Genomic DNA, 26,366 nt, shown 5'->3' with positions numbered 1-26,366 from the left:
CTACACGGGCACCAGTTCAAGTCCCGGCTGCTCCACTTCCAATCCAGCTCTCTGCTATGGCCTGGGAAAGCAGTAAAAGACGGCCCAAGTCCTTGGGCCCCTGAACCCATGTGGGAGACCCAGAAGAGGTTCCTGGCTCCTGGCTTCACACTGGCACAGTTCCGGCCTTTGCAGCCAACTGGGGAGTGAACCAGCAGGTGGAAGACCTCTCTCTCTCTCTGCCTCTCCTTCTATCTCTGTGGAAGTCTGACTTTCAAATACATAAATCTTTAAAAAGAACATTCATAAACTTGACTAAACTAAATTTCAGGAGATTTATATCTTGAAACTAAAGATTCGGGAATTCCATCAAGAGAATATTTAAGACAATATCCAAGTAACATAATGCATTGTCACCCCACCTCCCTCAAACTGAAAACTCAGAAATACAACATGAAAGGAAATGTATCTGAAGGAAACCAGGAAAGTGAAAAGTGAAACGAGAATCCTAAATTACTATGTGCTATTCTCCCACCAATGTGTGCACATTCCTATGTGCATTTAACATAGCTACTATTATAGGCAGGTTGTGAATTAGCCCAATTAAACTATGGAATGGAAAATGCAGGGCCTGCTTCATCAGTAGGTGACCAGTGACACTGCAAGAAAATGTTAACATAATTTAAATGTCTTTAAAGTAGCACTCTGAAAACCACAGATATACCAATTCATTGAAGGATTTCCTGGACTCCATGCCTGTTCTCTCACTACAGAACTCCCAAATATTTGCAACATTGAACTGCAAGTCAGTTTTAGTTTTCCCATTCATAATTACTGAGGTATACATAACTCACAAACAAAACAAAGGCATTGTGTGAGGTGAACACTCCATCTAGTTTCCCCCCCCCCCATAGATACGATTCTAGTCAAACACAGGGAAAGCATCTTAAGACGTTTGGCGTAAACCACTTTAATTTTGGAACTTCCCCAGAAAGTTTCTAAATTTTAACTTCCTGTTAGTAGTACACTAGTAGTTGCTAGCCTAGGGAGAGGCTAGGCTTATGGGAGATGATAAAGTTTTATGGTGGTCACAGGAGCAGAGGTGTGGAAAAGGTGACGGAATTGAGACACAAAAGCGAAAAGCCAAAGAATCACATATTCATGTGGCTTCCAGAAGGGTGTGGGGACCAGCCAGCCTTTGAGATGCCTGGTGAATGTTATCAGAGAACATGTGTGGACTGGGAGCATGAGAAAACAAGAGAACAGATTTTTCCTGGTTTGTTGTGTGTGAGGGAAAAGAATTATGGAATCAAGGAATCAAGTTTGAAAATAGCCAAAATGAGAAAACCGTGGGCAACATAAACAGGTCTAGCTAATGATGGGAGAAAAAGCCAAGACCCTCCTGAAACACGGTACAGAGATGAGGCTGTCTAGGATGAGAAGACCAGTGAGAACAAACACTTAGAATGAACATGGGGTCATTTCAACATCTGGATTTGAATAATCAGGACTAAGAGGAACACCAAGAGTGGATAATGAGGAAACTGGAACATCCATGATGACTCGCCTCAAGGGGTTGTTACCGATTAGTCCCTGCTCAGCATCTCCTAAAATGAAAATCAAGGAATGATCCTTGGATGTCAACACTAGTGAATGCTAACCAGCAGGAAGGAAGACTCGATTCTCCACATACTATAAGAACCAAACCACAAAACACAATACCTAGGGATTCTGAAATTCTGTGTTGTTTAAACACACGGACTAACAGGGATTTCATTTCGTCAACCAAAGTTTCACAACCAATGGCATGGCAACCATTGTGGATACTGTGCAGAAACAATACCCCTCTCCTCTCCGACCGAAAAATATCATAATCCAAGTGATTTCAATATTTCAAAATCTAACTTAGAAATAAAAAGAACCTGTATTGAGTTATTCAGAACCTTATAGTTTTATACCTGCAACAAATATACTTAGGGAATAATGCTTCCTTCTCAAACTTTCGGTGCCATCCTCTGATCTACTTGCCTCTGATGATAAACAGAGTCCCCACAGTCCTAGCTAATGTAATAATATGACTGGGATATGTGAAGTTTACATCGTATGTCTCCCCATATAGCCACATTCGTTAAGACAATCTAACAATATCTTGCTAAAGAACTTTTTCATAAAATTAGGGCAACACTGGATATCACAGAGGCAGAATTAGAATTCAGTGGGGCAATGACATCGATATACAACCATTTTGGGGGGTTTCCCAGTCAATGCTATCACTGCTGTGTTGCAGAACCTTCCATGTAAACTGAGATAAACTAGCTTAGCAAATTAGGAAAAACAGGAGTCAAAGCCTGTGAGCAGGAACTTCCTTTCTGGATGACTAGATCCATTTTCTCAGTTCCTATCCACCAAGCAGAACTATAAATCCAGAAAATAACACAAGAAACCTGGAAATTAACGCAGTCGCTGGGCATCGTAAGTGCCCACCCGACAGAAGATGACTCACCTGCTGGTTCACCCATCCTGGCATGACAATTCAGCCAGGTAGGCCCATTCCTTCTGGAACCGTATGTGATACCTCCGAGCACATACACATTTTACGATATACAATGTAAAGCCTATTTAGAACATGTGACATGAAATTTATAATATATAATACAAATTGAATATACAGCATTCAATTTACAACATACAATATAATACACAATTTATCCTTCCTTTCCCCTGGCTCCTGAAGGCCCGAGTGTCCCCTGCCTGTGGCCAGGGCCGGCATATGATACGCACAAACATTTTGAGAAGACTCACCAGGCGAGGAGGGACAAACCTGAGGGTCCTGTTGAACCTACTGCCACTCCTCCGACACCAGCAGCCCGGCCCTTCCTGCAGGTGTTGCTCTTGGCTGCTCACCTCCTTGTTCGAAGGCTTAGCGCCAGTGCTCAGTACATGTTCCAACAAAGAACTCCACGACGCTGGATGCTAAGAAGAGAAAAGGGAAACAGCAACACTGAGCACCCTTTTTATAAACTCGGTATTCGACAGCATGCGTCAATTCTGATTGGATTCCCTTCAGGCACCAACCAATCAGAAAACAAAGACCAAGCCCACACAGGCTTGCACACGGGATGTGGCTCCAGGCTTCTCCGGAGCTCCTGCTGTCTGTACCAAGTAGACAGCGAGGCCAGGCTCCAGTGCGGTGGGGCCGCAGGTCAGTTGTTTGCTTCACTTTTGCCATGGAATTTATTCCACCATTCGATTTAAAATTTGACAGAGATTTTCTCTTTAGGTACAGTACATACTCCTCTGATTTTCTCCCTAGAGTGTTCAAATAAAGTGAAACTGCTTTTATAGGACTCATGCATTGGGAGTGGTTTTGTTTTTCAATGACTGGATTACAGAAAGAAAACAAGTATGGGATGCTGGCATTACGGGTGGTGGCTTGACCCACTGCACAACACTAGCCCCTACCCACAGGAATTTAGAAGCCCAATGATTTAGAAAAAGACTGTCTCACATGTGGAAGGAATGCAAATGTATAGTTTCGGTAAGTCTGAATGACTTTTATTGCAGAAAACAAGAAAACACAAAGATATTTCAACTAGGTGATGAGGAGTCTGATATACAACAAATGATTCATTTAGCAGTACCGTTACCACTGCGGGATCTTTTCCTCTAACTACTGGTTTAGACACTTGATTTAAATTTGTGGCCAGCCTTGGAAAGCTGGAAATCTTGATGCCAAGCAGAAGCGGGATGAAATTTAAAACAGAGGCATACCAGCTAGAACCACAGCCTAGACCTAATTCTAGTGTTTACTCTTGGCGAGAGTTTACTCTTGGCGAGAGTTGGAAATCACAAACTCTGTAAGTAAGAAAACACCATCTCCACCTCCAGATTCCACGTTAAGCACCATATGCGCTGACCAACAATGCTTTCCTCCCTCCTACTTAATAAAAATATAATAAAAATAAGTCTATGATTGCTGCACTAATTGTAAGATACCTCTGCTTAAAGATACACCATGAAATAAAATATTTCAAGGATTTATAATAACTCTAAGAGGTTTCTAACTCAGAGAAAGTTCCAGGAGGCAAGGGTAGGTCTGTTCTAGTCTCCAGAACAGTGGGCAATCAATCCCCCAGGGCCCCAACTGTTCCCCTCCGAGGTGACTCAAAAACGCGTGCTTGAGCAATTTTGAAAAGTCACAAGTTGAGGGACTGTGTACTAACAGAACTCTACCAGCCATCCAAATGAAGGGAGAACCATCATGCAGACATTGTGCAGACACCACACCACCTGTGGGTAAGGCCTCCCCAGTGTGCACAGCACTAGCCCTGGAAATGCCAGTCACAGGGCTTAACGATGCCCACGGGGGCTGTGCAGTGTGACGACTCTGCCAGTAATAACATCTCTACCCAACAGCTCTCGAGTAGCTCAGGAGCGTAGCAGTTACATCTTGTAAAAACTAGCAGACGTGACTTTTACACAGGCCAAGAATATCTACTAGCTCACTTCACACAAGTCAGTATGTGTCATTTCTGATGAACACTTTATCAGCAAACTTCAACAAGAATTTCAGGCAAGATTTTAGGCTAGTGAGTACTGTGGGTCTGCAAGATTCTTCTTCTTTCTACTTGAGGCTTTCTTTGAATGGTTAAAGGTTCTTTTTTTAAAAAACATTTTATTTATTTTAAAGGCACAGTTACAGAAAGAGAGGGAGAAAAAGAGAAAGAGAAAGAGAGAAAGAGAGAAAGAGAAAGAGAAAGAGAAAGAGAAAGAGAAAGAGAAAGAGAAAGAGAAAGAGAAAGAGAAAGAGAAAGAGAAAGAGGTCTTCCATACACTAGTTCACTCCCCAAATGGCCACAATGGCCAGGAGCCTCTTCTGGCTTTACCACGTGGGTGCAGGAGCCCAAGCACTGGGGCTATCTTGTGCTGCCCTCCCAAGTGCATTAGCAGAAATCTGGATTGAAAGCGGAGCTGGGAATTTGAATCAGCGTCCATATGGGACGCTGGTATCATTGGGGGCAGCTTTACCAGCTAAGCCAAAACACTGGCAGCAAAAGTTCTTATCTTCTACTTTGATTTACAAAACCCCTCAGAAATCTAGAAATTTTATGACACAGCTAACAACTCGGAAAGGACAAGAGTTATTAATGGGTGGAGTAGGGCATCTGGTACAGTGCTTAAGGAGAAACAACCTGGGCCTGGTGAGTGGACAGTGCTGTCTATGACTGTCCTCCAACCTACTTTATTTTCAGCTGTGAGTCCTAGAGGTTTGAGAGCACATTTAATAATGTACAAAGCAAAGAGGCAGAAAGAAGGGCAGTCAGGCACAAGAGTGCACTGCTCTAGTCTTTTCCACACTGCAGGTGCGGAGATCTGTTCAACACCTGTGTAAATTTCAACACAGTCAGCCTTGTGCTAGGGAGCGAGCTGGCCTGCAACCCCACTGCCTACTGCAGAATGCTAGCAAAGACCTAGTGATTCTGAACTAACACAAGTCATCAAAACAGTTCCAGGAATGCTCTGGTATGGATATTCCACGTTGCTCCCTGCAGCATTGCTTTAATGGTGAAATAGCAGAATTATCTCAAAATAGCAACCACTTATGTTGGAATACAATGTAATCTTATACAGTCACAGCCAATGGGTTATACTCAGCAGCCAAGGCCAACCTCACGGGCGCAGCCTACATGGTCACAAAGGAGCCATCACACAGCGCTGGTACTCAGAAGGGCCTTCACTGGGTGTAAACCTCTGCTGGTGGTGACTCAAAATCCTCAAAATTTTATCTTTGAATTTGCGGTTTGTAAGCGAGTCCAAAGAACATGAGGCTGAGCCAAGGAGGTATGCGGGAGAAAGGAAAGAGCTTTATGATTTAGTACCTTTAGTGGCACTTTATCCCTGCCTTAGGAACAAGGCGCTCACAAAATTATGCAGCAGGCCTTGTTAGCAGTGGTGATGTAAGCCCCTCCCAAGCAGCCAGCCACCCTGTGAAGGAGGGAACAGAAGACTAATCAAGGAATGGCTTCTGGTATAGTGGCTAAGCCACTGCTGGAATCCCCACAGCCCATGTTAGAGTGCCCAGGATCAAGTCCTGGCTGAAGTCCTGATTCCAGCTTCCTGCTAATCCACCCTGGGAGGCAGCAGGTGAAGGCTCAAGTACTTACATTCCTGCCACTCACATAGGAGACTTGGATTGAGTTCCCAGGTCCTGGCTTCAGATACAGTTCCAGCTGTTGTGGGCACTAGGGAAGTAAACTAAAGGATGAAATATTTCTCTCTTCCTTTGAAATAAATAAATAAGAAACAAAGACTAATCACCAGGGACCTTGTGGACCCCTCAAACCCTCTGGTCTTAACCCTACCAGCAAATCTCCTTTCATACCTAAGGGTCCCTATCAAAAGTCAGTTCCAGTCCCCAGGTGGCAAGATGCCCACCTCAGACTCCTCCAATATTGTTAGTTCTGCATAGGCTGAATACCAACTGTGTACCAGGGACTACAGGAATGAAAGCAGAGAGAAAAGGCCTGCCCTGGACAAGCTCACAGTCTTCTATGAGATACAGGTATTTAGCAAATACATGCTGATAAAATGGGTTAAGCGCTTTACGAAGATAAGCAGTGTGTTATGCAAGTTCTGGAAACGTATCCCTGCCTGGGAGGATGAGAGAAATGTATCAGAGAAGGAAGACCCTTGAGTTGGATATTTTGAAACATGGCTACGACTTTCTCAAGCTGAAAATACTGAGGAACATCAAGTAGTGGCTGCCTATCTGCAGAGCAGTGGCAAGTCTGGCATGACAGAAGCAGGGGCTGTGCAGCTTGGAAAAAGAAGCTGTGAACAGACCTGAGAACAAGGCCTTGGAATCCCCCCCTAAGGGATTAGGGCTTTTGGAAGTATGCAAGAGGAGATGAGAAAAGATCAGACAGTCCCCTATGCTTTCTAGGGAAATGCAGGTGGTATGCAGGCCAGAAGCAGAAAAGCCTGGAAGAAAGAATCCAGAGAGCAATGATACTTAGCAGCAGGCAGCCTCGGCCTGAGGGCTTGTGTAGGACCTGAGCCACCGCTGACATAGATTCGGTGACTACTAGGAGACAGATGCTGGTAAAGAGGGTGCTGCCAAGTTTGCCAACTTGGAAGGCAAGTCAGATGGAGCCACCAATACAGAGATCAGTGCAATGTGTGGAGCAGGTTTAAAGGGAACAGGAAGTCTGCGGTACCTGCAGGACACTCAAGTGTGTGTCTAAGAGGCAATGCAAATGGAGATGTGGATCTCCTGGTAGACGCTGAGGATGGAGACACTGCTTTGGCAGGCAGTCTCATAGAGACGTCGGTTCAAGCCACAGGAGTACTATCACCTTGAGTTAATTAGAGTGCCCCAGGCCAGTTTTCCCGCACACACATCACAGTTCAGAACCACCCAGAGAAGAGAGGCCGGGAGTCAAGGCCGCTTCTCACAGACGCAGCCAAAACTGCTTCCGGCCAGGGCCAGGAAACCCCCAAAACAGAACCCAGGCCGTAGGAAAAGTTCTTCCTCTCCCAACCCCCACCTCCACCCGCCCACCGGCACTCCTGTCACACTCGCCCTCCCTTGACGCTGCCCCAAACACCTCCTTCCCCTTCCTTCCACGCCACCCCACCTTCACGCCACCTTCCCCTCCCTTCCTCTCTCCTCCCGAATCTCCCTTGGCCACCTCTCTCCTCCTCCTCTCCCCTCCACCCCTCACATGCACACCCCTTGCCCGCTATCTGCACCCCAGGCCCCACCTACCCCGTGACGACAGCAAGGCCATCGCGCCCAACTCACCAAAGAGCGTTTCTGCTCCTCTGGAACAGGAGCCGAGGCCCGAGGGGTAGACTTCCGGAAGCTGCCCAAGAAGAGGACCGCGCCTACACATTTCCAGAAGGGCAAGGTACCTGCCGCGGCAGCCTCGGGCCGCAGCCTCTCTGAGCCCGGCCTGACCCCGGGGGATTTGGGTCTCCCGCAGGCTCCGCCGGCAGCGTCCAGGACGGCTCCGGACGGCTCGCGCGGGCTCTCCGGCAGCAGCAGACTGGACCGCCGAGGACTCCTACCTGAGCACAGCGGGCCACAAGGGGCCACTTCCGGGGCACAAGGGGCCACTTCCGGGGCACAGCGCCGGGCGCAGGCGCACTCCCCATTGGCGGCCGCCGTGGCGCCACGAATGCATCTGCGCGCTGCCTGCGGCGTCCAGCGTCTGACGCCCCAGGGCCGCTGGTGGGGCGGCCTCTCCAGGCTGTGACCCAGGGACCACGCCTCCCGGCCTCCTGGGCGCCCTGAATGGAGGTCAAGCCTCCTGGCTTCTGCCTGGCCCGGCGCTGGCCGTTGGAGCCGCTTGGGGAGAGAAGCAGAGCACCGGGCATCGCGAGCCCTCTTGCCTCTTGCTCTCTCTCACGGATCGTCCCTCTGGGGGTTCAACCCCCAGGTGGCTACTAAGGCAGGGACCAACTCAGAGTAGAGTTTGGTAAAGTGGCAGGATAGAAAATCAACAGCCTTTGTATACGCAGACAGTGCCGTGGCTCAGAAAGAACTTCTAGGACCAATCCCGTCCACATAGCTACAAAGAAAATACAGGCTCTGGGGACCATTTTAACCAAGGATGTCCACTATCTGAGAATCACAACAGATTAAAGAAAGGAATAGAAGAGGGCAAAAAGCAAAAAACCAAATTGAGAAGCTTCTGCACTGCAAGCAAAACACTCGGCAAAGCGCAGAGGCAACTAACAGAATGGGAGAAATTATCTGCAAAGTATGCAGCTGGTAAAGGATTCACTACCAGAGGTTTTCAAGAAACTCAACAGCAGCAAAACAAACCACCCACTCAAGAAACGGGCCAAGGACTTCCGCAGGCATGGTTCAAGAAAGGAAATCCAAATGGCCAACAAACACATGCAAAAATGCTCAGGGTCACTAGCCATCAGGGAAATGCACAGCAATACTACAACAGCCTTGAGGATGTCAGGGGCGGAAAGGCGGCCTGCTCCGCTGTTGGTGGGAATGTAAACTGGTATAGCCACTGTGGGAGACAGTATGAGAAACCTCAGAAACCTGAATATAGACAAACCAGCCGTTCCACCCCGGGGAATATAGGCAAGGGAAAGGAAATCAGCATATGGAAGAGTCATATTTACTGCAGCTCATTTCACAACAGCAAAGATAGGCAATCAACCAAAATGCCGCTCTCCTGAAGACTGAAGAAAGAAATTACAGGCCATGTACACCACACATACATATACAGACCACAGGGGAGAGGAAAGGCCATCATTTTGAAATAGCCCTGCCTATATGTTCTCCACTTGAGAACAAGGAGACCTCTCTACCCTAGAGCATAATCGACCTTGGGGAAGGGCCATTAACCAACTCCTGCCCCTGGAAGTCTTGCTGTCTTACACAGGGGATAAAAGAGCAAAGAAAAAGGCTAGAAAAGTATTGTGAAAGCTACAGGCTAGGGGTGAAGGCCAATGAAACCAAATATTCAATCCTAAGGTTATACACGCTTTCTTCCTTCAATACTTTAGCACATCACCCGGGCTCCAGATCTATACCAGACACAGGTTCTATTTAAGAAGCAATTTCTAGGGAAACCCCAAAAAAGAGTGTGAGACACCAAAATAAAGGCCCAAAAGGAAAATGAAACCTCTGATACCTACAGCAAAGCAAACATTAAATAGCCTAACTCCCACCCAGAGGAACATAAACCTCACACTAAGAGACGCACTTACTTTGCTTTCTATTACCTGATACATTGTGTCCAGCTTTCAGAAAAAAAAAAAAGTTAAAGCAAGAAAAATGCATAGTCTGAAGAGACAAAGCAAGCATCAAAACCAGGCCCTACCATGGCAAAGATTCTGGAGCCGTCTGACTGGGTTATTAAAACAACTGTAATAGAAAAATTGGACAATATACAAGACCACATGAATAATGCAAACAGATAGATGGAAACTCTCAAAGAATCAAAAGGGACTGCCAGATCAAAACAACCACTGAGACAGAAACGAAGAATGTCTTGGAGGGGCTCATTATCAGACTAGACACTAGAGAGAAGACAATCCGTGAGCGGGTGTGTATCAATAAAAACTTCCTAAACTAAAAACCAAAGAAAGAAATGGGGAAAACGCTAATGGAATGCCTAAGGTTATGGGACAATTACAAAGGTATGACACACACAAAGCAGGAATACTAGAAGAAGAAAGGAAGGAACAGCGGCAATACTGAAGTAATGATGGCCAAAAATGTTTCAAAAGCTGAAGGTAAAAACGATAGAGGTTGAGGGGCTGGCGCTGTGGTGTAGCAGATACAGCCGCCACCTGCAGCATCGGCATCCCATATGGGTGCCGCTTTGAATCCCATATGCCCCACTTCCGATCCAGCTCTCTACTGTGGCCTGGGAAAGCAGCAGAAGATGGCCCAAGTCCTTGGTCCCCTGCACCCACATGGGAGACCCAGAAGGTCCTGGCTCCTGCCTTTTAATCGGCACAGCTCTGACCATTGTGGCCATCTGGGGAGTGAACCAGCAGATGGAAGACCTCTCTGTCTGCCTCTGCCTCTCTGTAATTCTGCCTTTCACATGAATAAATAAATACATCTTAAAAAAAAAAAAAGGTTGAATATCACTGGTAGGAAACGTTTGGTGATAGAAATATCTCAGATGAGAAACAATGACTTGATCAGCCCTTGTCCTGACTGTCCAGGAACACCTTACTACTTTATTCCTTTTAGTAGTAGTTTGTTCTACTTATTAGCATTGGTTGAACTCTTTAATTTACACACAATTATTCTTAGGTGTTTAAATTCTACTGAAAAATGATTCCTGTTAAATATAAGAGTGGGAATAAGAGAGGGAGGAGATGTACAGTCCAGAACATGCTGATTCAGACTTACCCTTAATGGTAGAGCTAGAAACATGCCAGGGGATTCCAATTCAATCCCCATCAATGTGGCATGTACCAATGCCATCTTACTAGTCTAAAGTGATCAGCTTCAGTTCATAATTGATCATAATGAGAGGATTAAATGTCAAGGGGATCACATAAACAAGTCTAGTGTCTGCTTCTACTAACTGATAGAATTAAAAAGGAGAAAACAATCCAACATGGGAAGCAGGATACACAGCAGACTCATAGAATGGCCAAAGCCCTAAACAGCACCCTGGCCTCCAAATCAGCTCCTAAAGCATTCGGATCTGGCTGTAAAGCCCATGAGAGTATTTCAGGCATGGGAAGTCCAGACACTCTGGCAAAAGAAAAAAAAAAACCTAAATTTAAGAACGCTGTGAGTGAGATCCCAGAGGAAAGAACAGGCCAGCAAAGAAGGAGGTACTTTTCTCTGAAGGGAGGAGAGAACTTCCACTTTGACTCTGGCCTTGTCTAAATAAGATCAGAGTTGGTGAACTCCAGAGGAACTTCCATAGCCTTGGCAGCTCATGACAAGAACCTCTGGTGATTACTGACGTCATCAATAAGAGTGTCCATTGTTAAATCAACAACAGGAGTCACTGTGCACTTACTCCCCATGTAACATCTCTGTCCTTAATGTGTTGTACTCTGTGAATGAATGCTAAAACTACTACTCAAACAGTACTCTATACTTTGTGTGTCTGTGCGGGGGCAGTCTGTTGGAATCTTTACTTAGTATATACTAATTTGATCTTCTATACATGAAGAGAATTGAAAATGAATCTTGATGAAGAATGGGACGGGAGAAGGAGTGGGGGATGGGATGGTTGTGGGTGGGATGGATGTTATTGGGGGAAAAGCTGCTATAATCCCAATGTTGTGCTTTGGAAATTTATAGTTATTAAATAGAAGTTGAAAAACTAAATTATGTGTGTATGTTTCTACAGTAGAGCATATGTGTAGTTTTTCAAATGGTAGTATCAACAGGAATAGAACAAAATTTTTCAAGTTAAAATAGAAGTCAAAAAACCTATTAAAAAAGAAAAAGGAAAATAAATGTATTTAAAACTATTTTGGAAAATAAGAAAACAAGTATTCAAAATCAATCCCACGAAAACCCCTTTTGATGCCAGCTTACCAACAGAGGACGCATATGCTCATATAATCATAGGCGCAACTAAGAGGTGATCCTTAACACTTTATAAGCATTTACCCACCTACTTAAAAACTTTTCATAACAAAAGAAATAGCTTTCAGGGCCACCGTTGTGGGTCAGTGGGTTAATCCTCTGCCTGCAGCGCCTGCATCCCATGTGGGCACCGGTTCTAGTCCCAGCTGCTCCTCTTCCGATCCAGCTCTCTGCTATGGCCTGGGAAAGCAGGGGAAGATGGCTCAAGTCCTTGGGCCCCTGCAGTCATGCCGGAGACAGGAAGAAGCTCCTGGCTCCTGGCTTCGGATCGGCACAGCTCCAGCCGTTGTGGCCATTTGGGGAGTGAACCACCAGACGGAAGGCCTTTCTCTCTGTCTCTCCCTCTCACTGTCTGTAACTCTGCCTCTCAAATAAATAAATAAATACAATCTTAAAAAAAATAGCTTTCTAACATTTTACTCTATGGATGCAGCAGAATTTGCTACTTACTTATATATTATTCTTTTCCATGTATATATTATTCCTAACTTCATTTTTCCTCCCTCATCAGAAAGGAAGACATGCTCAGTTTTGAAAAACTGTAAATCACAATCATTCAAAAAGGAGAGGATAGAAGCCACCATAACCCCTTCACTAGAATGAGCATGCTAACATGGAGGATTACCTTCTGTGCATTTATCCCATTCTTCATTACAACTAAGGTGACTTTAAACATCTTTGCACGTGAATGTTTGTTTGCATTTTTATTTCTTTAGAGTAGAAGATTGCAGAATAAGTGGATCATAAAGCACTAACTGTTTTGTGATCCTAGAATGCAATATCTAATTTCCTTTGGGAGCATTTCTTTCAATGCTGTTTTTCTCAATGCAACCCCAGATTACTAAGTCTGAAGCTAAACCAGCAACTCTTAAGGTTCCAAAGCAATCATATACACATTTGACATCCTAGGAGCAGTGAGTCTCCCTTTCCATGCTCACAGCCCAGGCAGGCTGCCAGGTGTCTTCCCTGTGAGAGCCCACAGGCGGAAAACTCCACACCTCCTGGGCTGAGCTCACTCACTCCCTTCTTCCTTCTCCTGACAGGCCGGCACCACTAATCACCAAGCATTAGAACTAAGAGTTATCCTGAACCACCAATGTTACCTAAGTTCAATTGCTTAAGTTGTACCAGTAGCTACAACTGATGTCACTAAGGCCAACTGGTCCTATTTCACACAGACCTTGCACATCCTCCCCCTGCACAGCCACTGTCCCAGTTCAGAGTCTCATCGTGTCACCTACATAACTGCAATAGCTGCTCCCAGAAATTCACTCTGGATTTAAATCTATCCCAATTGTCTAAAATAAAAAGTCATACCATTCCATCAACATCTGTCCTTACACAACCACAACCACACACACAGGAAACTCAATGTATCAAAACCAAACTGCTGATTTCCCCATGAAACCTCTTGCTCTGGCCCCCTATCTTCCCCTGCAATAACTGACCCACCATTTCACCAGCAGCTCAAGTCAAACCCTAGCATCATTCTCACTCCTTCATTTCCATCAAGCCATCAGTGCCACCTGTAAACTTTCTCCACTTCTCTCCATTTTCAGCCTGAGCAGATGTGAGCTAAGCAGATTTGAAGCCAGGAGCCTGCAGCTTCCTCCAGGATTCCCAAACAGTCGCAGGGGACCAAAGACTTGGGCACTCTTCTACTGCTGGGCCGGGCCACAGCAGAGCTGGGACGGAAGCGGAGGTGCTGGGACTTGAACCACCACCCATATGGGATGCTGCTACTTCAGGCAGCAGCTTCATCCACTCTGCCACAGCTCGGCCCGCCCCCACACCCTCCCCCAAATGCCCAGGTTGTTGCACTTGTGATACAGCTGGCTGCTAACAAGCCTAGGAAAGCAGAGCAAGAGGCCCAAGGACTTGGGCACCCGAACCCACACTGGAGTCCTGGATAAAGTACCTGGCTTCTGCTTCAGCCTGGCGCAGCCCCAGGACATCGTAGCCACCTGGGGTGTGAACCCATACACTGACTCTCTCTCCACCACTGCCTCATCTGTAACTCTGCCTTTCACACCAGTCTTTAAAAAGAAAAAACAATCCAGTACTTACCATGAGGCGTCAGAACCTTGGACAGGCTGGAACAGAGCACAAAGGGATTCCTGGGGTTTCTCTAAGCTTCTGCTTTCTAGTCCTTGTGTGCAGTCTGTGAAAATTCACCGGATTACGTGCAAGTTAATTCGAGTGCCCCAGGCCAGCTTTCCCGCACACACATTACAGTTCAGAACCACCCAGAGAAGAGAGGCCGGGAGTCAAGGCCGCTTCTCACAGACGCAGCCAAAACTGCTTCCGGCCAGGGCCAGGAAACCCCCAAAACAGAACCCAGGCCGTAGGAAAAGTTCTTCCTCTCCCAACCCCCGCCTCCACCCACCCACCGGCACTCCTGTCACACTCGCCCTCCCTCGACGCTGCCCCACACGCCTTCCTTCCCCTTCCTTCCACGCCACCCCACCTTCACGCCACCTTTTCCTTCTCCCCCTTCCTCTCTCCTCCCGAATCTCCCTTGGCCGCCTCTCTCCTCCTCCTCTCCCCTCCACCCCTCACATGCACACCCCTTGCCTGCTATCTGCACCCCAGGCCCCATCTACCCCGTGACGACAGCAAGGCCATCGCGCCCAACTCACCAAAGAGCGTTTCTGCTCCTCTGGAACAGGAGCCGAGGCCCGAGGGGTAGACTTCCGGAAGCTGCCCAAGAAGAGGACCGCGCCTACACATTTCCAGAAGGGCAAGGTACCTGCCGCGGCTGTCTCGGGCTGCAGTGTCTCTGATTCAGGCCTGACCCCGGAGGCACTGGGTCTCACTCAGGCTCCGCCAGCAGCATCGAGGACGGCTCCTCAAGACTTGAACAGGCTTTTGGGCAGGAACAGATGAGGAGCAGACTTCCATCTGAGGATGGCTGAGCAGGAGATGTACCTACGGGTACAATTCCTGGTCACAGCGCAGGGCGCAAATTCACTCCCCACAGGCAGCTGCCATGGCGCCATGGGACACATCTGCATGCTGCTACGTCCAGTGTGGGGCGCTCAAGAGCCGATTCCAGTCCCGCTACTCCAGGATGGGACCGAGGGAGGCAGCTGCTGATGGCCCAGGTACTTGGAACCTGCCTCCTTCCCTCCTGGGAGTCCTGAATGGAGTCCTTGCCTCCTGGCTTCTGCCTGGCCCGGCACTGGCCTTTGAAGCCACTTGGGGAGAGAAGCAGTGCATGGGGCATCACGAGCACTCTTGCTCTCTCTCAGTGATTGCCCATCTGGTGGTTCGCCCCCTCCCAGTGGCTACAAAGGCCAGGGCTGGGCCAGGCTGAAACAGAAGCCAGGGACTTTATCTGGTGCCCCATTCTGAGAACCTGCCACTGGGCCCCTGGCTCCTGAATACTGGCTCCGGATCTGCTCAGCCCCCATCACTGCGCCAATTTGGAGAGAACCAGCAGATGAAAGACTTACTTTCTCTTTCTCTCTCTCTCTCTCTCTGAATGTAACTCTGAATTTCAAATAAATGAATAAGAACTTTATAAAAAAAAAGGAAGACATAGCTATAAATAAACTACTACATCAAGGCCAACTACTAGAGTTTATATCGAACTTGATAATATATGCATCACCTAGCCTATTAACACAGAACTCCTGTGTGAAGGATAGTTAAAACCCGTGATTTGCAAACCCTTCCAAAAAGGAGATGAAGGGGAAAAATCTTCCATCTTATCCCATCAGACCAACTTTTTCCCAACATCCAAAACAAACGCATCATAAAGAAAACGGCACATACGTATCTGTCATGACTGCGCTGTCACATTCCTCAACAAAATATTACCAAACGCGCTCCTGAAGCACAACCAAAGCTTAGCACGCTGGGTGCAACTGAGAGGTACTCCGGGAATGCAAGGATGGCTACCATACACAATCAATATATCACAGAACAGAATAAACATGGGGAAAGCCCACAAAGTATCCCTATAGACACAGAAAACCTATTTCACAAAAACTCCCACCGCTTTGGCGATCTTAAAAAAAAAAAAAAGGAATCATCAAATCAGGAACAGAAGCTAAACCTCGGCTTGACAATGGCCTCTCACTGAAAACCCACAGAGCGCTAACATCACACCAAATGCCAGTTAACCGGAAACTGTCCTCCTAGACCAGGAAACAGAGGAGCGTTTTCGCTCTTATTCCTCCCCGTCAGCAGTCTCGGGGGTCTCGAGCAGGGCGGCTGGGCCATCAAAACGCAAACAGACGGGAACGCGGGGCCGCTCCGGGAGGAGACGGAGCCCCTCTGCTCTGGCACAGCTGCTCGCACACTGGGGAAAGTTCCAGACCGACCGTCCGCACAGCAAGACCACGACTCCACCCGCGCCTTCGGGACCCGAGAGCAACAGGCACGCCGGCAGCGAAGACTCGCAGCGGGAAACCCCAACAGCCCCGCGTCACTCACCGCCAAGGGGGCCCGGTCTGCTGGCGGGCGGCACAGGGGCCCGCGAAGGCCGCTGCTTCCACGAGGGGCCGAAGAAGAGAACCGCGCCTGGGAAACGGCGCGGCAGCCTCGGGCCGCAGCCTCTCTGAGCCCGGCCTGACCCCGGGGGCGCTGGGTCTCCCGCAGGCTCCGCCGGCAGCGTCCAGGACGGCTCCCGACGGCTCGCGCGGGCTCTCCGGCAGCAGCGGACGGGACCGGCAAGGACTCCTACCTGAGCGCCGCGGGCCACGAGGGGCCACTTCCGGGGCACAGCGCCGGGCGCAGGCGCACTCCCCACGGCGGCCGCCATGGCGCCATGGGACGCACCGGCATGCTGCCTGCGGCGTCCAGCGTCCGACGCCCCAGGGCCGCTGGCAGTGCGGCCTCTCCAGGCTGTGACCTAGGGACGGCGGTTCGAGTCCCGGCTGCTCCACTGCCGATGTTTCTCCACAGCCACCATCTGTCCTGTAGGGTGCCTGGTGAAACTGAGCTCAGCTCCAGTCTCCTCGCCCCAGAGGGAAGGGACTCGGCAGCCTGGGCCATGGCATAGCTGGGGACACCTCTGGCTCCTCCTGCATAGCCCCACGGGCTGCACAGGCCCTGATGCCTGCCTCACTCTCCCATCTCTGGGGACCACTGGCACCAACTCCGGGTCCCATGCTGTTCCTGTCACCTACCCCACCTGACTTCCTGACCCTAATGGTGCATTGGCTGGAGCCGGCGCTGTGGCACAGTAGGCTAATCCTCTGCCTGCGCTGCCCGATCCCATGTGGGCGCCGGCTCTAGTCCTGGAGGCTCCTCTTCCAATCCAGCTCTCTGCTGTCGGCTGGGAAAGCAGTAGAAGATGGCGCAAGTGCTTGGGTCCCTCATCTGCATGGGGGACCAGAAAGAAGCACCTGGCTCCTGGCTTCTGATCGCTGTAGCTCCGGCCATTGTGGCCATTTGGGGAAATGAACCAACGGACGGAAGACCTTTCTCTCTGTCTCTCCCTCTCACCCTAACTCTACTCTCAAGTAAATAAATAATAAAATAAAATAAAAAATAGTGCATTGGCTGATTACCAGCATCTTAGTCCCTCCTTAATGGCTGGAATGGATCCTCACCTAAGGTGATGGTGAGGGCTGGGGCAGACATGAAGTCTGGGCCAGGCACTCGGGGACTAGGAGTGCTGTTTCTAAAGAGGTGGCAGGGGTTCCCTGTGTTTCCTGTCCCTGGGCCACTGGCCCCTTCCCCATGAGATTCGGCTGTCCCGATTCTGTCCCATGAGCATCCAGGGGAGGCAGCAGCTGGAAGCACAGTGCAGCCTCCCCAGAGCTTGAACAGCCTGCACCTGGGCCTCCACTGCGAGCCTCTAGAGCTGAGACAAACCCACCTCTGCTCTGCATGGGGACCCAGGTGCTCATTTATGGCAGCCACAGCAGGGGATGAGCATGGGACACCCCCCCCCCGCCACCAGAGCCCACAGGTAACAATGCTCTGTGTCCTGCTACCCCTCTGTTGGCCCGAGGCTAGGACTGCAAAACCCCACACTCACTTGCACTTGAGTTCTGCCCCTGGGACCTCCAGAACCTGCCTCTGCACCCACCCCTACTCACAGGAGTCAACTTGGCCCCCACAAATGGGCTCAGGGCACCTGGGCCTTCCAGGTGTCCTCAGATCCAATGCCCGGCTGGCTTTGGCCTTCACTGCGCATGGTCTCCCACAGCCCCACCTCCCTCTAGCCCTGCCCTTATACAGGTGGGAGCCCCACCCCCCCAGTCCTATGAGGGTCTTGTCTGAAGACAGCTGTGGTCATCAGGCCAGGAGCCTGTGTGGGGTCATTCAGGGAGAGGCCCCCTGGGCAGGCAGGGACACAGCTCATCTTGCCAGAGTGGGGGTTCCAGCTGTGCTCCGGGCTCCTGGAGACAGAGCCACATGCAGGGCCCTGAGGACAGCTCCACAGCCCGGCCCAAGAGTCATGGCGGTTGAGCCAATACCCGCCCCCATCCCACAGGAGGATTTAAGGAAGCTCCAGTCGGCTGGTGCCGTGGCTCACTAAGCTAATCCTCCACCTGCGGTGCTGGCACGCCAGGTTCTAGTCCCGGTCGGGTTGCCAGATTCTGTCCTGGTTGCTCCTCTCCCAGTCCAGCTCTCTGCTGTGGCCCAGGAAAGCAGTGGAGGATGGCCCAAGTGCTTGGGACCTGCACCTGCATGGAAAGCCCAGGGGGAAGCACCTGGCTCCCAGCTTCAGATCAGCACAGCGCGCCGGCCGTGACAGCCATTTAGGGGGCGAAACAAAGGAAGGAAGACCTTTCTCTCTGTCTCTCTCTAACTCTGCCTGTCAAAAAAATAAATTAAATATGGCCAAATGAGCCACTGGGCCAGAGCATTTCCCAACCCTAGAGACCCACTGGCTCTTTGTCCTAAATGTTGCCAGAAGGGCCATTGAGGAATGGGCTGTCCTCTTGCCCATCCTAATTGAGTCAGTAGGCCATCCACCCCACCTATGCCCTGGGTTGACCTTTTAGGGCTAGCTATTGAGGACTGAAGGAGCCTGGACTCCCACCACCGAACTATGGCCATCACTCCATAGGAGCCCAGGTTAACTGTGATGCTATCAGGTAGGCCAATTACTTTTTTTTACTGACATGGGGGCAACCTTCTCAGTCCTGACCCAGTATTGGGGACCCACCTCTGTTGCCTCAACCTCCATGGCTTCAGCATGGCCCAGCCTGACATTGTGGCAATATGGTGAGTGAACCAGTTGGTAAAAGATTCTCTTTCTCCCCATCTCCCTCCCGCTCCCTCCTGCTCCGTTCCTCTCCCTCCCTCTCTCCCTCTCACTCTCTCCCTCTCTCTCACTCTTAACTCTGCCTGTTAAATAAATAATCTTTTTGAAAATATTAAAGCAGTCAAATAATTGCCACATATTTGTTATGTACCAGGTAGTTCCATTTTCAAAATGCCAGACACTGTATCAAATTCTCTTTTCAAAGATTATGAAATAAATGGGGATTAATGGAGAGAGTCAATGATTTGCTGTGGGAACATAACACAGAGAATTCAGAAACCTAGCAAGGAGCAGAGGTGTGTTGGTGTCATCAACTGATTCTCTAGGGTTAACAAAAAGTTCTGACTTGTGGCATTTAGCAACTTACGTGGCATGAATATCAACAGATGGATGTGGTTTGAAACTACCAAACTGTGATTTGGTATGAACACGATTTTAAATCCATTCAAAGGATTTTATGGTATGCATCTTTATCAAATTTTGATGAGATTTTAGAATATGAGCTTTCATGAACTTTCTGTGACTTCATGATGAAAAAAAAATGTATGAAAATGCTACCATGAAAAAAATTATGTGTGGGTTTAAATTTTTTGTGCCAATATCAGCTCATATTTTCATTGTTTTTATATATTTCACTGTATTCTTAAATACTGATTTTATAGTAACTGTTGCATGTCCCCTTGAACAATGGAATTGGAAATTCAAGACTGAAATGGGTTGAGCTGAAAATTTTGGAATCAGATCATTCCATATTCCTTTTTGAATAAGTTTGTGAAGTGTGAAGTGTACAACATGATTTCCGCACAGTCAGAAAACATGACTCCTTTGAAGTCAGTTGCAAGCCAATTTGTTTATTTCTGGACAGAAAGAAAAATCTGTCAATTTTTTTTCTAAAAACACTCTTAGCTTCATGGTAGAGTGTAGGGAAATTAGTGATGTCCAGCTGTGAATATGCTACCATTGAATGAAATAAAATGATTCATTTTGGAGAGTTGGGCGGCCCCCTTCTAGATGTGAGTTTTGCAGCTTGCTTTATAGGGTCGATTACTGTTGTTCCAAAGCACCAGATATGATGAGATGGTTCCATTTCTGTTGAAATAAAAAGTGAAATAATATTCTCAGATTCTGGAGATATCCCAATTCCTGATTAAAGAACTGCCCTCAAGATTTCCCCTAAGAAATGAGGTAAACATCATTAAACCAAAAGACACACATGAGAAGGAACTGATAATACATGTCTCCAGGTGATGAACCAAACTTCACCCTGTAAAAAAATTGCCTTTTGCCAATAACAACCTAGGTTTGCAGAGTGCTTGCTGGCACTACTGAGGAGAAGTTAAGAGGAAGCCCTGAGATACCATGCCAATGGAGCTCTTGAGTAACAGCGGACAGAGGACACAGCTGTGCCCTGGAATCCTCTTCCAATGCAGGATTCCGGTCAATCGCCCTACTTGACATGGGGTCAGATTCCAGGAGTGGCATTATTTATTTCACTGAAGATAAAACCTAAGTTTTCTTAGGACATATTCATAAAGTAAACTCAGTATGAGAGAGAGAGTGGCAAAAAAAGTACTTTAAAGCCAAGTGTCACACACTCATAAAGGAGTGTTTTCATGAGGTTTCTGAGACTTCATGCAGACAATTTAAGGAAAATATGTGTTATGAAAAAACCATAGATATTATACTTTCTGAACCCAACAAATCCCCACTCTTCATTTTTAGAAGATTTACCTTTATCTTTGAATACTCTTTGTGTACAAAGCATTGGAATTAACCCCTGATGAAGCAAAAGAATAAGGGCAGGTAAACTGAAAGGACCTGGTAGTTTGGAAAGTGTCCATTCAGTGTGCAACTGTGAACACACATGGAACCACTTGATGCACAATGGTTGTCTTGGTGTAGGGGCCTCTTGGGCAATTCTCTACTCAGGAATTCCATCCATTCTTGGACAGAAATTGAATGTGTCAAGCAAAAACAGAAAACTTGTGCAAGCAGTCCTTCCTGTGAGGTTAAATGAAGTGCATGGGGAAAAAACCCTAAGCAGTCATGGTAACTGTGCTCTTCTGTAACTCAGAAGTCAGAGGACAGTGCACTGGGTGGGCCCATACCAAGCGCAGGCTTGGCATCCTCTCCGGCTGGAGAATTCACTCGGTCATTATACTGGACACTGGTCTGGTCTGCAGTAGCAGGGTAATTTGTTCTGCTGAAGAAACACCAGGGAGCAGGAAAAATAATGTTAGGTGAGAGCATGATACACTCATGGTGTGGATTTCAGGAGGTTTCTGAGACAGCTTAGAGATAAGCTTATGAAAAGATACAACTGATGAGCAAATTGATACCTAGCGTAAATGCTTTGTTGGACCAAAACAACTTCCTATTGTACCTTGATTCTTATATTTTAGTTTTTGTCTTTGAATACCAAATTGTCTTGCAGCATTAGAACTACTTTTAATGAAGGCAAAGAAAAAAATGAAACAAACTTGTAGCTTGGAAAATGTGAATTCAGTGTTGTACTGCCAACAAGTGTGAAGAAAACATGAAGACTATGTAGTCTTAGTTTATGGGCCTCATGGGCAATTCTCTACCAAGGAAGTTCACCCACCAGGGGAAGAAACTGAAGATATTTCAAGCAAAGTTTAAAAACAAACATTTTGAAACAGTAGTCCTTAGTCTTATGTTAAGTAAAATACAGAGAAAAGAAAAGAAAATCTTAAGAAAAAGAGATCCTAACTCAGTTTTCCAGCCACTTGGAATGCAGAGGACAGAAGACATAGGTGGGCCCATCTAGGCTCAGGCATGGCATCCTGTGCCATTTCGAGATTTTGGCCATTCACCCTACCTGGTATTGTGTCAACAGCAGTGGTAGCATCAAAGCACCTGTTGAATGACAAACAAAAGTTGTCAAGATATTTCAGACAACAGACCCATCTCAACCATCTGATGGCAGCAAAAAAATTTGAAATCCAAGCAAATTGGCTCCTATTGTGGACTTGAATGAGTTTTCTGATACATCATTAAAATCAGTTTCTTAAAGTATGGATAATGAAAAAAAGCTCATAGTTTAATAATTTTAGAACAAAATTCTTGTTTAAATTCATTTTTAGTTTTTTCCCCCTTTATCCTTGACTATTATTTGTATCTTAACAATCGCAACTACTCTTTCAGAAGACAAAAAGATTATGATAAAAATCAAAGGTCTGGTAACTTGGAAAGTGCCCATTTGGTGTTTCTCTAGGAGTCAAGGATAGAATAGGAGGAATACAAAATGGAGTAGATGAGGTTAAGTGCCCCACGGGAAATTCCCTGGCAAGGAACTCCATGCTTCCTGCACAGGATCTGAAGAGTCCAAGCCAAGTTAGAAAACTTCTACAAACATTTCTGCACAATAATTCTTAGTGTAAAGTTAAAAGATTTGTACAGAAAGATAAAATCCTGGTGCTTTGGCACAGTAGGTTAACCCTCCACCTGCGGCGCCAGCATCTCATATAGGTACCGGTCCTAGTCCCAGTTGCTTCTCTTCTGGTCCAGCCCTCCACCATGGCCTGGGAAAGCAGTAGAAGTTGGCCCAAGTACTCTAGCCCCTGCACCCATGTGGAAGGCCTGGAAGAAGCTCTTGTCTGCTGGCTTTGGACCGGTGCAGCTCTGGCTAGTGTGGTCATTTGGGGAGTGAACCAACAGATGGAAGACCTTTCTCTGTCTCTCACTGTCTGTAATTCTACCTCTCAAATAAATTTAAAAAATCTTTAAAATAGAGAAAACCCCAAGGAATCAGGCCAGCTGTCCTCATAATAAGTAAGAAAAAGAGGAGAGAAAACATCAGTAGGCCCACTGCAAGGTTAGGCCTGATATCCTCTCCCAGTGGAAGATTTTTGTCAGTCACCATATTTGACACTGGGTGGGCTTCCCCTGGAGTGTCATTCATTCCATTGCAGAAAAAAATAAAGCTCTCCTAAAACATTTTCATAAGAGACTCATCTCAGTATCAGATAGTAATAACAAATTACTTTAAATACCAGCATCCTACACTTACAGTGGGGATTTTCATGAGGTTTCTGAGACTTCATGTAGAAAAGCTAAGGAAAATATATGTTCTGGGTTCATTTTTAGGTGTCTTATTTTACCTTTGAACACTATTTGTGTAGAAAGCACTGAAATTACCCTGCATTATGGCAAAGGCGTAAGGAGATACTGATACTATCTGGTAACACGAAAAGTGTCCATGCAGCGTGCAACTGTGAGGCAACGATAGAGTAACAATGCAAAACACTTTTCTTATTTTAGGTGCCTCTTGGGCAATTCTCTACCCAGGAATTCCGTCCATTCTTCATGCACAGAAACTGAGGATGTCAAACAACATTAGAAAACATGCGCAAGCATTCTAGAAAATGTAGTTCATACTGTGAGGTGAAATGAAGTTTATCGGGAAAAAATATCCTAAGGGATCATGTCAACTGTGCTCTCCAGTAACTCAGAAGACAGAGTACAGTAGACACGGGTGGTCCCATAGAAGGTCAGACTTCTCACCTTCTACCACTGGAGGATTTTGGTCAGTGAATATACGTGACACTGTTCTGGTTTGGAGTGGTGGGGGAAATTTCTTATGTTGAAGAAAAACCAGGAGTTATCTTAGTATATTTGAAGACAACATATTCATTTCAACATGGAGCAACAGTAAAAGAAAAAATATACTGAAACATAATACACCCATGATGTGGACTTCATGAGGCTTCTAAGAGGTAAGTTTATGTAAATACAATGAATGAAAACTTGATGCACAGGTTTAACAATCTGGGGGAGCAAAACAAGTCCTCATGCTAACTTCCTTCTTACATTGTTTAATTTTTGCCTTTGAATGCATTGTGTACTGACCGTTACACTACCCCTTGGTAAAGCCAAAGGAAAAGGATGGAAAAAAATGAAAGCAACTGGCAAGTTGGAACATTCCCACTCAGTGTACTCCAGCAAACAAATGATAGAAAAACAAGAAGCAAAACACTAGTCTTAGTTTAGATACCTCAATGACAATTCTCTACTAAAGTACTCCTTCCTGTGAGGAAACTAAGGTTTTCAAGCAAAGTGAGAAAACTCAAACAGATATTTTTGAAAAGTAGTCCCTAGTGTTAGGTTAAAGGAAGTGCATAGAAATGAAGAAAAATACTAAGGAATGATGCTAACTGAACTCTCAGTAACTCAGAATGCAGAGGACAGAAGGCTTCAGCTGCCATTGAAAATTTTTTTACTCTGTCATCATACCTTACACTGATTCGTACTCCAGGGTAGCATTAAATCACCTGTGGAAGGTAAATCAAAAGTTTTCTTAGGATATTTTCAGAACACAATCATTTTATCAACTGACAACAGGAAAACATTATTTGAACCCATAGAAATACATGCTCATAATGTAGATTTTCATGAGTTTTCTGACACAAGATAAACATAGGTTTATTTTTATTTATTTATTTTTGACAGGCAGAGTGGACAGTGAGAGAGAGGCAGAGAAAGGTCTTCCTTTGCCATTGGTTCACCCTCTGCTGCGGTCGGCGCACCTCGCTGATCCTATGGCAGGAGCTAGGTACTTCTGGTCTCCCATGGGGTACAGGGCCCAAGGACTTGGGCCATCCTCCACTGCACTCCCTGGCCACAGCAGAGAGCTGGCCTGGAAGAGGGGCAACCGGGACAGAATCCAGTGCCCCAACCGGGACTAGAACCCGGTGTGCCGGCGCTACAAGGTGGAGGATTAGCCTAGTGAGCCGCGGCGCCGGCCAGACATAGGTTTATAAAGATGGGTACAATGAGAAAGCGGCTCATAGATTTAATAATTCAGCAACAAAAATGCCAATTTCAAATATATCCTTAGATTCCTTATTTTTATCCTTAAATATCGTTTGTGACTTACCAATTGCAAACACCCCTCAATAAAGAAAAAGCCAGGTATAGACAAAAGGAAAGGATACGGTAACTTGGAAAGTGCCCATTCCGTGTTCTGCTGGGAGCCACACAGAGAACAACATGAAACAAAAGCTTTGCCTTAGATTAGAGCCCTCAAGGACAATCTCTGCCGAGCAATTCCATCCTTCCTGGAGAACCACCGAAGAGACCGAGTCAAGTTAGTGGTCACATGAACATTTTGAAAATGGATTCTTTGTGTAAACTTAAAGAAACTGTATGGAAGTAAGAAGAAATCCTAAGGAAATACACCAAAGTGCTTTTCAGTAACTAAGAAGATAAAGTGCAAAAGGAAAGTGTGGTCCCACTCTAGATTCGGGCTGAATATTCACACAGTGAAGATCATGGTCAGTCACACACCTTGACACTGATTGGATTTCCATTGTGGTGTTACTTATTCTGTTGATGGAAAGAACTAAGGCTGTCTAATGATGTTTTCAGAAAACAGACCCATATCAATATGCACATGGTGTAAAATAAATTATTTTACATCCCACCATGTTTAATTCATAATGATGATTGTCATGAACTTTATGGTACCCCAAAAAGAAGTAAAGGAAAATGCATGAGAACAAAACAGATAGATAGGAGAGTTGTTAAACAATTCCTATTTTAAATTTCTTCAAGATGTTTTATTTGTATTTGAACAGCAGCTGAGAACAAAGCATCAGATGACCTTAGGCTATAGCAAAGGGGTAAAGATAGACAATCGCCAAGTTTCTGGTAACTTGCAAAGTGCCCATAGAATGTGCAGCTGTTGGCCAGTGAGAGATGATGCGCTTCCACATGACGGTCTTGTACAGGTGTCACATGGGCAAATCTCTATCGAGGAAATACGTCCTTCCGTGGCAGAAACTAAAGGTTTCAGGAACATTAAGAAAACATAGCCAAACGTTCTGGGAAAAGCAGCTCTCAGCATTATCTTGAAAGCATGGCAGACATACTGAAGAGGAGTTCTCAGAACTTATGCCACATGAAATCTTCAGCATCTCATAGATCAGAGGACATAAAACATATGGACCCCTACTGAGCTGAGGCATGGTATCATTTGCCACTGGAAGGCTCTGCTCAGTCACCATGCCTGATTCTGGGTCTGACTCCAGTGAGACTATC

The 26,366-nt window shown here is 46.6% G+C and overlaps 2 protein-coding genes across 3 annotated transcripts in view; both read right to left on the bottom strand.

The window, feature by feature from the left end:
* Positions 1–335: 335 nt before the first annotated feature.
* LOC108176049 (uncharacterized) lies at positions 336–14,915 on the bottom strand. Its single transcript, XM_070047161.1, has 5 exons — positions 14,896–14,915; positions 14,719–14,779; positions 14,147–14,172; positions 7,784–8,231; positions 336–2,952 (listed from the first exon to the last, which is right to left on the bottom strand). The coding sequence occupies exons 1-5, from the start codon at positions 14,913–14,915 to the stop codon at positions 2,659–2,661; spliced, it is 849 nt and encodes a 282-aa protein (XP_069903262.1). The 3' UTR covers positions 336–2,658.
* A 5,223-nt stretch (positions 14,916–20,138) lies between these two features.
* LOC138843592 (rho GTPase-activating protein 20-like) overlaps positions 20,139–26,366 on the bottom strand; it is a 1,064,354-nt gene continuing 1,058,126 nt past the window's right edge. The window contains exons 23-25 of one of the 2 annotated variants that reach the window (XM_070048230.1): positions 24,561–24,598; positions 22,147–22,184; positions 20,139–20,396 (exon numbers count right to left, since the gene is read on the bottom strand). In XM_070048230.1, coding sequence (XP_069904331.1) covers positions 22,176–22,184; positions 24,561–24,598 — 47 coding nt within the window. In that variant the 3' untranslated portion in view covers positions 20,139–20,396; positions 22,147–22,175. The remainder of the gene's footprint in view (positions 20,397–22,146; positions 22,185–24,560; positions 24,599–26,366) is intronic. The other variant, XM_070048226.1, reaches the window with a different exon arrangement.

Source organism: Oryctolagus cuniculus, chromosome 8 (genome assembly GCF_964237555.1).
Source record: "Oryctolagus cuniculus chromosome 8, mOryCun1.1, whole genome shotgun sequence".
Taxonomy (NCBI): domain Eukaryota; kingdom Metazoa; phylum Chordata; class Mammalia; order Lagomorpha; family Leporidae; genus Oryctolagus; species Oryctolagus cuniculus.
The sequence above is the reverse complement of the archived record's forward strand: the minus strand, read 5'-3'. Positions and strand labels throughout refer to the sequence as shown.

Coding starts and splice junctions, on each gene's coding strand:
- LOC108176049 (XM_070047161.1), bottom strand. CDS start 14,915: ATGCTGCTGGCGGAGCCTGA. Junction 14,780..14,895: donor ATGCTGCTGGCGGAGCCTGA/GTGAGACCCAGT, acceptor CTTCTTGGGCAG/CTTCCGGAAGTCTACCCCTC. Junction 14,173..14,718: donor AGGAGCAGAAACGCTCTTTG/GTGAGTTGGGCG, acceptor GCTCTGTTCCAG/CCTGTCCAAGGTTCTGACGC.